Source organism: Crassostrea angulata, chromosome 8 (genome assembly GCF_025612915.1).
Source record: "Crassostrea angulata isolate pt1a10 chromosome 8, ASM2561291v2, whole genome shotgun sequence".
Classification (NCBI taxonomy): domain Eukaryota; kingdom Metazoa; phylum Mollusca; class Bivalvia; order Ostreida; family Ostreidae; genus Magallana; species Magallana angulata.
The window spans coordinates 24,647,591-24,661,316 of record NC_069118.1 but is presented as its reverse complement, the minus strand read 5'-3'; the positions used below and the strand labels follow the sequence as shown (position 1 = coordinate 24,661,316).

Here is a 13,726-nt window from a genome sequence, read left to right as displayed (position 1 = left end):
TTATATCTTTTGAACGAAAAAAATTTTGTAAAGACATGTAGAATAAAAGTTGTGCAAAATAACAAGGGCTTTCATTTGACACCAATAAAAAGGGGCTGTCCCCTTAAATTAAGGGCCAATGGCCCCTAAAAAATTTTGCTTAATAACTCAAAAACGGTTAGGATTTTGATATGGCTGTCGCTGGAAAAGTTGTTTGTTGGGATCTCATGAAGGTCGTTTCAATGTTATTTTGTAAGTGGTTTGTGTAGTATGAGTGTAAAAAGCTTTTCATGTTAGCATGTACCTGTTTTTATTTGACAAGTTAACGAAAGACTTTGTGCGTACAACTGGCATGAAGTTACCGCAGAAAGTATGCTGGTTTATACAGGAGGCATTAATTCATAAGAATTTTTTTTTTTAGAATACATGCTTTTTTTTAGGAGTTTAAGTCGTTGTTAAGTTCTTATAGTGCACAATCCTTAAAAACGGGAATTGGAAAACAAAACATTCTTTTTCTTTTCTAGTAAAACACAAAATATGGAATGAAAAAATATATGCATTACCTTTTTAATATAAACATCATGCATTCAAAATCTACCTTGAATCAGAGCTGTGTGTGTACCATTACGTAAGCTCTCCCTCGCCCGCAGCCGAGAAAGTCGGTCACCGTGGTCGCGGCTGGACTACCTAGCGGTCAGTGGTTATCTAATACACGAGAGTTGCGTCTCTCATATATGAATTTTTTTAGCCGCGAACTCAAGAATTGTTTTAGTTTTGATTACACAAAATCTTTGTGGATTAAACGATTGGATGTCAAGTAAGAAATACATGTAGTTCATTTAATTAATAAAAGCAATGTCATTCTCTAAAGCAATAATAGACATAGATCAATTGTGGGTTTTTAGTTTAAAATAAAGAACTTCTATTTGATAGAGTAAGGTCATTATACTGCAAACTTTTCAAATCTTCCTTGGTTCTGAGCTGTGCGTTTCTGTGCGTTGTACCTTTACGTAATCTATCCTTCGCCCACGGCCGAGGAGATCAGCCACGGCTGCATTACCTAGCGGTAAGCGGTTATTTAATACACAAGATTCGCACACCGCGATTTACACTTGCATTGCATATGAACGTGTTTGAGTTAATAAAGCCGTATATACAAGAACTGTTTTAATTTTATGTTTTAAAGGTTTGTCCTACTTGTATATATTTAATTAAATATTTGAGTGTAAATGAATATTAATGAACGATATTACTCCATATCGGAAAAATCGTTAGACATAAACTAATGGTTGGTTTGTTTATGTAAACTACTTTAAAAACTGTACAATTAATGTTTTAAATCAACACCCCCACCCACCCCCCTCAAATATTAAACCTTTAAATAATGATCATCCCTCGCACATGGCTGAGGAGATCCGGCGCGAATGGTTAAGTGATCCGCGGTCGGTTCGTGTTCTTCTACATGTACCTTATGACGCGTTTATGTTTCATATTTTGCATTTATACGATAGCGTACAAGGTAGTTTAAAAATCAAATCAAATTATAATCAAAGTTCCATGTTACATGTTTGCGGTAGGTGCTAGCACGATAAAGGAATGCCCTGAATTGAGGCATTCGATGATTATTTTAGTAAATATTCACATGAGTTTAAACAACTTTAGATTAGATTCTATCGGTCACATATTAATCACTTCTGTAGTTTCATTGTGGAAGCGAACTCATTGCTGCCCCCCCCCCCCCCCCCACTCCTCCCGCCCCGCTGACAGGTGCTCGCGCTGGATTTTTTTTTAATTGGAGAAAAGATATCAAGATCTGTCGAAAAACATTTTTGGTGGTTTCTTCTTATGTGTAACATTTTGTTTCACTTTCCCACCCCTTTGTTTATTCGGCCAGTCTGTGTTAATTCAATTGCCGCATGCGATCGAGAATCTTGTGCCGCTTCAGCGCACACAGCTCAGAACATTTATAGCCCCAGGTCATCAATTGTTATGTAATTGAGTAACAGTTGGAAGGGTGATTTTACTACATAAAATAATATTCAATTTCAATTCAATTCAATTTATTTTCACTCAAACCGTCAACATGACGGTACATGAGGTACACATATATATATATATAAATATTTACAAATGTATGTATAGAGTCAGAGGTACATGTACAGTACAAATTAGAGAGAATAAAAAAGATATGAGAAAAAAGTACAAATGTTCAAGGAGGACAGACTGATTCAAAAATTTCATTTATAAATAAACACAGTTTTTTGAGTTTTTTAAGTTTTAAAGTAGACAATAACTCACAAAATTTAAAAGTGTTTGGTCTTACACAAAATCTAGGTTACAAGTATTTTTGTCTAGTACATGAAAGAGCATTACATTCTAATATAAAGTGCATTTCATCGGCTATTTGATTTTTATTACATAATGTGCAACATCTTTCATTAAGAGGAATGCCTAACCATCTACCAGTTTCTACAGGAAGTCGGTGATTCGACGTACGGAATTTAACAAGAATTTTTCGAAGTTTTGATGGCAGAATACTCAAATATTTTTCATATCCAAAAATAAATTTGAAAGTTCTATATATATGACCTTTTGAAGAATTTGCAATATCAGCCGACCATTTCTGCACAAACTGGTCTTTAAGCCTTTGCTTGACAGCATTTGTAATCCAATTAACATTTACAGTACATTGTTCATTCCAAATGTTTGAAAAACCACACTTATTAAAAATAGAATGTATACAATCAATAATAAAATCATAATATAATCTATTTTAATTGAGTACCATGCGTATAGATTCCCATAATAATTAATTTTTTTATTTCCTTTCAATGTTTACATTTAATTTTGTTCAAATAATTAATAAATTTTCTATCATTTAAATTGTGTGCTTTATCAAATTCTGATTCCGATTACCTTGAATTCATTAATTTTCCATTGGCTTTTGACAAAAGAGAGACGCCTGACCATCCAATGAAAACAAATACACAGAGTTTGATTGACAGGTTCAGCCAGGTGCAGGTCTCGCCCGATGTCCGAGGTTATGTGTGCTGCTTGTACACAGCCGAATGGTCTCAGTAAGAGTTATCGATGTAAATAGATAATAAAAATACATGCTTATCAAAACATGATCGTGCAAGTTAAAGTTGATTTAGGTTTGTTCCAATAGAAATCATGTTTCGCTAACTGTATTTAATATTTTTTATGTATAGCGAATTTTAATATTGTTTCAGTACTGAAACATCGCATGAAAACGTTAAATATACATGTACTCTGTAACTAGTCGTCTTTTAATACATATACCTTTCTTTTTTTTGTTAAAAATTCGTTCAATTTTGTTAAAGTAATGTAAAACACGCGCGCCATTTTGAAACAATTAACTTGTCAGAGAGTTCCGAATGAAATCTGATGAACGTTTCAAACGGTTCTCGCACGCTTTGCTCGAAACGATTTACACGCTTTGCCCGAAACGCTAAACGGTTTACATGAAACTCTAAAAGGTTTACACGAAACGTTTCTCGCACGTTGGCCGCACGCTTTTTTGGTGTAGTAGTACGTTTTAGGGTCTGTAAATTTTGTCAGCACGCAATTCTAAACTTGCACATAGTCTTCTAAAATTTAGAAATATTTTAATATAGAAGTTATCTTTGAGAAAAGTTTACGTGTTTTGTAGGCGAGTTCAGTTTAAAAAAGAAATACAATTCCTGACATGAATCATGAGTACATACTGTTTAATGTTTATAACAATGCTTGCTACCCTTTGAAAATTTAACTCGCCATTAAACATGATCTCATTTTTTAAACAATGTTTGAAACGATTACATAAACTCTGCTCGACAAATAGTTTTCCTAAAATATTTTCTTCCTTTCTTTTTTCAAAACACGTTTTATATACATACTTTCAATTACAACACATTTTTATAACAAAAGCAGAACTGAAAGTATAGTCATTATAATCGTAACATATATTTTCAACTCGCAGCAACAACGGAAGACCTACTCGGGGCTTTGCCACGAGCTCTGCTCTAGTTAATTGTAATGATTATACGTAATGTATACACTGTCAATAAAAAGAAACCCTAAAATGAAAAAAAGATAAATCAAGAAATAATGGTTTGATATTGAAATTCGGTGTCCACACCTACTTCTCTACAGGAACGGAGAATGCCACACAAGGTATAGCTTTTCTGGCCAATTGGCGCCTGAGAAGAAGTTTTTGTTTTAAAGATACAAACAAATTTTTAATAACTCTTAATTATCTCCCTTTGTAAGAGGGCGTGGCCATTCATTTAAAAAAATTGAATACCCTGTAAATAAGGATGCTTTGTGCCAAGTTTGGTTGAAATTAGTCCAGTGGTTCTGGAGAAGAAGTCAAAAATGTCAAAAGCTTACAGACGGACATACGGCGCCGGACAACAAGTGTTCAGAAAAGCTTATTTGAGCTTTCAGCTCAGGTGAGCTCAGGTGAGCTAAAAAAGACCAACATATTTTGGATGATTAAGATATACAAAAGTTAGTTATTGACAAGCAAATTTAGAAAACATTAAAATACAATTCATGATTAAACTCATTCAACACACTGCGCTCCTTCCATACAAGTACCGGTTACTACATTGAAAAGCTGGCTTCCGGGGCACTTGATTCCCTTTGCCGTTCCATTGGTGCACGTGTAGTATGCATCGCAAGGGCGATTAAGATATTGATAGCTGCCATCACTTTTCCCAAAACAAGACGGAAGAAAACCAAACTTGTGAAAATACATGGGTATTTCAAAAGCTGAAACGCAATGTCCTTTGTATGGGTAAGCACGCCAGTGCCAATTTTCTGGATCAGGACACACTTCTGTTTCTATAACTCGCTCTTTGTAACACTTTTTATAAAAACCGAATGGTCCTCTTCCTCTCATTAATTCATTGTCGTAGATTCCGTCTGGATAACCAATGCACCTTGGATTAACATCTATACAAGGTCGTGGCGGTCGAAAATAAAAATACCACTGGGGTTTATATAATGGTTGGGAAATATACCTATCGTATGCGCCTGTGAAAAAAAAATAAATATATATATATATATATATATATATATATATATATATATATATATATATATATATATATATATATATATATATATATTCATTCATTAGCCATTCTTAGTTCTAAACCCCCCCCCCCCCCCCCATTTCTCACCACACATACACATGCAATGCTTTTATACCCAAGATCTGCTCAACGTGATATGAAACAAATGACTTGGACTCTGTGGTATATATATTTTATTTTAGTGGGATATGTTGAGTCGATGTAAGAATGGAAGTAACCATTGTTAATTGATAATACGTCGCTGATATACCTTAATGTCGAGTTGAAGGCCACAGAGAGTGATTTTTTTTCACTTACACGTTTTTGAATAAATTCTGTTTCATATGAATATAGAAATAGGTCTGCTAATAAAGGAGCGCAATTGTTGCTCATGGGAATTCCAAGAAATTGCTTGAAGACCTGATTTTCAAAAACTACATTGATGTTGTTAATCTAAAACGCTAGCATCCTTTTAAATCATCTTCAGAGTACTTATGTACTCAATTAAAATGATTTAAAAATTGTTTTATAGATGGCCAATGACATAATAAGTAAACTTACGATATCCATTTAATTAAAAAAGCAGATATCAATTATGTAATTTAAGCTTTGATGCTATTGATTTTGGTGAAAATTTGGATTTCAAATTCTCTAAAAGTTCCTTGTGATTTTTTTAAGTATCCACATTTGATTAACATTGCTTCTTGAATATGCTGCTGCACAGTACTCTTGACGTTTCTCTTTTAGTGCTGCTACTATTTTAGTAAATCGGAGAGAAAGAGGTTTGGTTGAATATTACGGTAACCCGCTATGAGTCTTTAATTGTTTAAAAGGATTTTTATGGAGGATAGGTATTCAATATAAGTGAGGTAATTCAAAATTATTTTGGTCATTTGAAATATTAAAAAATATTTAAAACTGACACATGATTTTGAAAACTTTTCTCTTTACAAAACGTATGTATCAAATCTAGAAATCAGAGTCTGTTTGCTTCTTTTATCTACAATTAATTTGAAGTAATGCTATAAAACTAGGCCTCATTTTTACTTAGTGAGTATGAATTATTTATAATATAAGTCAATTTGTCTTTCAAACCCAAAGCGACGCGTGGGCTAGCGGCTTATACGTGTTCATGCATGCCCCAAGGGGAATGTGGCGGCAATGCAAGGTTAAGAAACAAACATTATTTTTTGCATGCAACTATTTCTGGTGGGCTTTAACATTTATTCGGGAATATCTTTTAAATATTCGTAAATATACATGTATTGAATAAGAATACCATAAAAACCTTAAAGCGATTTTAAGGTATGAAAAACATTCAACTATTAATAATTATTAATATCATTTGTATTTATTATATCATAATCATATTGGTTAGTTTTAAACAAGAATGATGATGCTGAAGTGGAAGACACATTATCGTATGCTTACTTTAAAAGAAGTACATATATATTAATGAGTGTTAAGGTAAAGGTCCATACCCCACTTGATAAGTAAAATGCGTACAGATTTTTTTCATATTTTTCAAACATGTTTTTAAGCATATGTTCTTATCAAATTGTACTCAGTTGGCTGGTCCATCGGTTTCATTGAAGCTATGGCCGTGGCTAAAAATAGAACCGATTGAGGAAAACGGCGCTTTTTTCATACATAATGAATCTAAGCCTAACCCTGAAATTTTACTTTCACAAAATCATTTTTTGACTTTTGTCTTATGTAAAATGAAGGAATTATCATTTCAAAACAAATACTTTTTTGTTCACTTGCTTATTTATTAAAATATAGATAAATCTGCTAACAAATGAGATAAAATGAATTAAATTTTCAAAGCGAATTTAAGCTCTTGTAATTTTATTTACGTACAGAATTCTCTGAAATATTGATATCATTTACCCCTTAACGTCCTTAATCAATTGGAAATAAAATTACCCAAAGGACCGGCGTTTTCAGGATCACAATGGGCGTATTTTTGGTAAAAAACATTAAAATATATATTTTGAAAAAAGATCCGTAAAAATACAATTGTGCATAGGTTTATTATTTCATCACTCTAAAAAATATGTTTAGTTAATTGTTAAATAGAAAACATGATTTAAACAAACTGTTGATTAATCTGTATTATTTGAATAGCAAAAGATGGTTTCTTTTGGATTCGGTAAGTATAATGGATCGAGATCGGTATTTAGAAATTGCAGTCACACGCGTGGATAATACTAACTACCTGATATGCTTTTAAGACAAACCTCTATTCAAACTTTTTTAAACTGGTTTAAAGACTGTTCTTAAAATGAAATAACTTTTCTTCAGCGTATGGTTTTAATTCTAAAAACATTTTTTGTGTGGAAAATATATATATGCTCGTTGCTAAGCGAAAAGGATAAAGATGATATCGGTCAAATTATTTCCCCTTGTGTATTTATCTCCCTTATGCACTGGAATAGATCTCGGTCAGGATTTCATTTTGGGTGTTTATGGACTTTCGGGGATTAATGTTCAAATATTTGGATTAAATTCAACCTTATAATGCATTGATGTTTATGCAGGAAAACAGTAAGTACACAATCGACACAACCTATTCAAGTTTTCATTTTGCTGATTAATAGGCCCAATTGATTGCAGTTGTCAGTATTTTGAATAGCTTTGTTTTGAATCAATTTCTAGGTCAGCTTGATTTCAGAACAAATTAGACCCGGCCTCGTTAAATTACACCTTTTAACGCTAGCTCTCAATTAGATCGGGCACGGACAAGACGTAGTAACGCGTGAATTACGTCAGACGTTGTTTTGTGACGTATGGATAATTATCTTAATACGCGTAGAAGTAACATATACGTCAGTAATTAAAAGATAAGGTTAGGGTGGTAGCTTTCATGTTCCTCGTTTCGGGCCTGATTTTTCCGTATGGTGTTGTTAAACAACAGACTATATAATTATGCATATTCTTGGTCCACATACATGTACTAAGTTGGGAACATGTAATCTGTGTTGAACTAGAGTGTCAACAAATTTAATGCTGAACGCGAGCTGATTTTTTTATGCAAAAAATGCATTTATTTTATATAAGTATTCATAATTTGGAAGTAAACAGTGTAAGTACAAGATGATCTTAAACACTTTTCATGAAGTTGAACTTACATATCCATTTCACCTCGTATCGGTTCCCACATTTGACTTCTGTGAAGTTTTCACATTGAAGTGTCTCGGTGGAAAAAAGATCAGGGGGGTCACATTCTGTTAAATACAACCTTCTTACGCGATATCTAGAACTCAGATCTTCGTCTTCCTCCATGGAACAATTGTAGTATTGTTGACATTTACGAGGGTGAGCGAGGACTAATGATGGATGTTTCTTACATATTTCAACCATGTCGGAATCTAAAACGGAAAATATTAGTTAACATAAGTGTTTGTTATCGTGGTTTTCATTTATGGAAATACTGTGATTTCATTAAACATTGGAGTATCACAATGTGTTAACAAAAGCAGTATATAGCCTTGGTCAGAAAGCTAAAAGATTTTAGAAACAAATGGACACATTGAGAAGTTGTTTTAAATTAATAGGTGCAAGACTGTTTTTTTTATTTGTAAGCTTTTCAACTTAGTTCTGTTTTGAACAATTCAAAATAAAAGTACATTAACATGCATGTTTTAACCGCTTAGAACAAACTAAAATCAATCTATTAAAAAATAACCTTTTAAGATAGAATCAGGTGCCATAATGCATAATTTTGGATAATAATGTTTAACATATTTTTAAACATATAAAAACATTATATCGGTTTTAGATAAAGATTGCCAGCGTCTGTTGCATCTTTTTCTTTTTAAGGTCAGACGTGACCTATCATTTTTCCCCTATCTCTGCAATTTGAAGATAATCACTACGTAATTCCAAAATAATATTTGGATGTATAGTTTGAATTGAAAATACATATTACATTGACTTTATTAATAAGCATTCGATTACATTTTGCATGCTATTAAATGAACAGTACATAATATTCTATCTCAAAAATAACCTTGTAATGCACACTGAATTTTTGGCCATAAACAATTTTGAATGCAAGAAGAAATAATCTATCAAGGACAATTACCTAAAACTGACGAACGTCGAGTGTTTCCTTAAATTATAAGACACATTTATGTTAACTTGATTCCTTGACACAGAACAGTCGTTTTGCATGGTGCAAGTTGTCATCTAACTAAAGCATTTTAGAACCCCTGTAGTAACCCTAACGCGCTAGATATCTTTTTGGATTACATGGATCGACAAATGACCATTTTGTTTTAAATGTTTTTTGTTTATCTTTTAAAATACATTTGGTATAACTAACAAATTGCTAAAATAATTTACCTGTTAGATTGATCAGAGGTTGAAGGGTCATAAGGGCAAGATCTGACATTTCCAGTTTTTTGGTAAGTTTATTCACATTCCGAGCCATTTCAGTAGATTTCTCTCTTTCATCCTGAAGTAGTTTATCACAATTTTCCAACAAAATATGTTGTTCTGACAGCATTCCATCGTGTAAAATCGTATTTTTGACTAAACCAGACTGATTAAGTAACTGGGATTCAAGCAATTTAAACAAACCTCCAACAATTAAGAAAATCAACATTGCACCTATTATAGAATTCAAAAACTGAGTTGTCGATGGTTAAATTTAAATCTCTTGCAATCTAGGAGGTAGCCCTGAATCAACAAACAAGATAAGACCGTAGTGATATCATATTGATCGGTTTTCAAATTTGTTTTTTTTTTAATAGCAATGCCAAAAAAAGAAGGATTATAGTGGCAATGCAAAACATACCTGATACTTTGCCTGCCTTGCATCCATCTTTCTCATGATTCTGTAACTCACGTCTCCAATGCTTATATATCTCTCATATATCAAGTTCTTCGTTTTTTTTCAATCTATTTCATGAAAATGGTTGATCAATTTTAAATGTTTATAAGTAAAATAAGTCGAACATCTCTCTCTCTCTCTCTCTCTCTCTCTCTCTCTCTCTCTCTCTCTCTCTCTCTCTCTCTCTCTCTCTCCTGAAATGCAAATGCATTTTGAGTATTGATTTTGCATTGTTCTTTATTGGACGTTAGTGTTTAACAGGTTCATTCTTTAAAAAATCATGAAGTATTTTAAGTATTATAAATGTTTGTAAAATAATTATGAAACATAGCATGCATTTTTTAAAAATTTAGCCATATGAATTAAATAATCTGCTAGTTTCCTTTTACGAGAAAGAAACCCTTCCGTGATTGGCAAATAATAACTAATCTTTTGAACCTTTATAAAAAGAAAATGCCGGATGGGAATCTTAGGTTGATGTCAATGCAAACAATTTTCTTTTACTGATTCGTCCAACATACATTAAGTTCGTCCAAACATCTGTTTCGTTCTAACAAAAAGCTCATTTGTTCTAAAATGTCTTGCTAGTTTGGCAATAAAAATTAAAAAATAAACGTATCCACCTGAACAAATACAAAGTCCATGAACCAAATATGGCCCTCAGGCTTCTATCCAGCCATTAATCTCTAAGCTAGAGATAAAATTCCATTCCAGCTAGGTTCCAATAAATTGAAAAGTTTGGTAACAGATTATACAAGACACATTTGTGTTTGAGTTTACGCAAAACATATTCTGATCTATGCATGGTATAAAGAAAACGCTACAATGCTGTCTTTTTTTTGGAACATAGGAAATGAGGATTAAAAAAAATAAACCCGTTGTGAAGTAAAATAAATACTAGGCTTTCATTATGAAGAAACTTTGAACAATTTATTTGTTGCATTAATGTCATAAAATGCTTATCGACATCGCTCAGTACCTCAAACAACAAATTCTCTGTCTGATTTACATGTAGTTACAGCATTTGGTATCATAATGTTTGTAGCATTCACTTATAAGTTTTAAGCTGAATTGGAAAGAAAATGTGCGCTTAAGATGCATAGATTAGTCAAGAATCAGGAGGAAAAGGGAGAACACAAATTTCCTTGATTATTAGTGCACATCTTTTAACTTCTGATAGTTATTTTACATGTATCTAAGTTCTATTGTGTTCCTGTTTGAATTTAATTTTTTTGAAAAATATTATTGGCAAGTTTTCCTTAAGAGTACTAAAAATTTAGAGAGTAAAGCACAACTGTAAATGATTATCTTATTATTGACTTAAAATGAGTGTGCGTTTCTGTTTCCTGACATGTCTATAGACGTAGTTACATGTAAACAATGGATTCACCGGAAATGCATATTGGGTGTTGTGTTTGCAATTAAAACTTAAAGGCAAAATGAAGCGACCAATTAGTATTAATGACGCAAAGGATCTTCAAACGAGAGACATAATTTAAGCAATTAGATGTAAACACACGTCGCCCATGTTGGCTTAAAAATAAACATAAATAATCAAAGAATGCATAGAGCATATCAACACAGGGTACATGTAAGTCCAAAAAAGTCTTAAAAATAGAGCATCAGTTTGCCATTTATTTATGCAAGCTCAGTAAGTACATGTAATAGATTTTACATGGATATAAAGATTAATAGAGAGCATATTTTGATAACTAAGTCTTAATTACTACTTTGAACTTTTTAAATCGTTACGATGTCAACTAGTATACATTAATTCTGTATTTAATTTTGTAAAACAAAAAAATTCTTAATAACCGAGTGTGTTTGATACGTTTAAGAGGACCGGCATTTTCTTTAACGCCACACCTTTTTTACTCTTTGTAGAGTTTATATATTGTACAGATATAATCTTAAATAGTAAAGAATAGAATAAAAAATAGAAAGAAAAATAGAAAGATCGATATACTTTCAGATTAATTACATGTATTATGAAAATGCTTGCGTGTTAACATTATTTTGCAGAAATATTGCTAAAAGAACAACACTCCAACAAGTAGAAGTATGTACCTTTTAATTTATGTACTATGTACATGCTGCTTTGCATCTTTGTAATAAAATGGTTTTCTTATATTTTGAATCCAGAGAAGTAACACCATTGTCCACATCGACCTAATTTAAACATAGTTTAAATGGGTTCTGATCCAAACTTCATCGCCTTTCTTCATTTTGATTAAAGCGTTCGATGACGTCATTATATTTCCTGCTCCGCGCTGGCGACCTCTTCCATCGGTGTAATTGTACGCAACTGAAATGCCATTTCGAACAATTTCAGTTACAAAATATTTCCCATTTTCTGTAAGTATTCCCCAGCTAAAGAAATAAACTCCATCAATCGGCGCGGTGAATTTTCCTGAGTTGGTATCGTAAGCCTTGCCTTCATTCAGGGAAACTTGATTAAATATTACTGTCTCACGGGTTTTCATATTCTCCAAGTTATCTTTCATTGACGCTTGGAAACCAAGTATGTCTGCTCAAATATTTAAAGCATGTTTTAAAAGTATATTTTCTTGCGATGCTTTGATAACATTTTTTTTATTCAATAATCTGTATTGACCTACAATCCACGCATCAAATTTGTAGTAATACCTCTTTTTTTTTTGTTCTTGGAATATAGATTTTTATCAACTTCAGTTTTAAAGCCTATAATCTATACTACCCCCAAAGTTTGTTTCCTACACCTGTTGCTTTATAACATTTCGATAATCGTGGTGGCTAAACGTGTACGATTGTCAAACTGACTGAGGAAAAAAAAAAGAATTAGACTTTTTAGATTTAAAACGCCCTATCTGCCGCTTAAAAGATTTCACTACATAACAAAACTAGAAATTCCACGGGACTTTTGCAGAGGTATGTGACTGAATTCTCGTTAAAATTCGGCAACAAGTTACGGAAGCAGTAACCCGGGACGGACTATAGTTAAGTAATTGAGTTCGGAAAAATGTAATTGTATATAAATATATACAAATTTACCTGTCTGTTCACCGTCGCATAGTGTGGCTTTATAACCCAGTCCGGTACATATTGTTTTGTAGTTGTTGTACTTCGTCACCACCTGTTGTGGGGTGTCAGGTACAGACCCTGATACAAACATGACCAAGGACAGCAGCAACACGAAACTAAATCAATAACATATACAATGCATAACAATAAGTATGAGAGAGAGAGAGAGAGAGAGAGAGAGAGAGAGAGAGAGAGAGAGAGAGAGAGAGAGAGAGAGAGAGAAATAGAAAAGAGAGAGACAGACAAAGAAAGTGAGAGATGGAGAGCTTGAGAGATATAGAGATTATATAATTTGCATAACTGAGAGATGGTACCTTTTCATATTTTTTGGATACGCAACGCAACAGCTACTGTGATTGAGAAAATTTCAAGCTTATTTAAATACGTTTGACAATTATAATTATCTATCACGAAAAATAATTAATACACCAAATCACGCTAAACTCTCATTTATTGGAAACATTTTTTTAAGTAAAAAAAAAACCTTCCCAACTTTTATACAGTTTGCACGGAAAACGGCATGTTGCATCAAAACATCACATAACACAGGATTCTAGCAGCACTTTTCAATTTAAGCATTAGTTAAAACATCGATACATCTAAAGTTTGAATTCAATATATACGGGGTAATGTTGGTTTAGTCGGATTTTTATATCAGAAACAACGACAGAGGATAGCCTGGTCGAGAAATAAAAGCAGATTTACATATTAGTATTACCTTAAAGCGAATAATTGTTAAAACTAACATCTCTCCCATTATTCTTTT

The 13,726-nt window shown here is 32.6% G+C and overlaps 1 protein-coding gene across 1 annotated transcript; it reads right to left on the bottom strand.

Moving 5' to 3' along the window:
• Window positions 1–4,541: 4,541 nt before the first annotated feature.
• Window positions 4,542–13,067, bottom strand: LOC128160420 (uncharacterized). The gene is made up of 4 exons (XM_052823736.1): window positions 12,931–13,067; window positions 12,108–12,427; window positions 9,411–9,522; window positions 4,542–4,938 (listed from the first exon to the last, which is right to left on the bottom strand). The coding sequence occupies exons 1-4, from the start codon at window positions 13,049–13,051 to the stop codon at window positions 4,547–4,549; spliced, it is 945 nt and encodes a 314-aa protein (XP_052679696.1). The 5' UTR covers window positions 13,052–13,067; the 3' UTR covers window positions 4,542–4,546.
• Window positions 13,068–13,726: the final 659 nt, after the last annotated feature.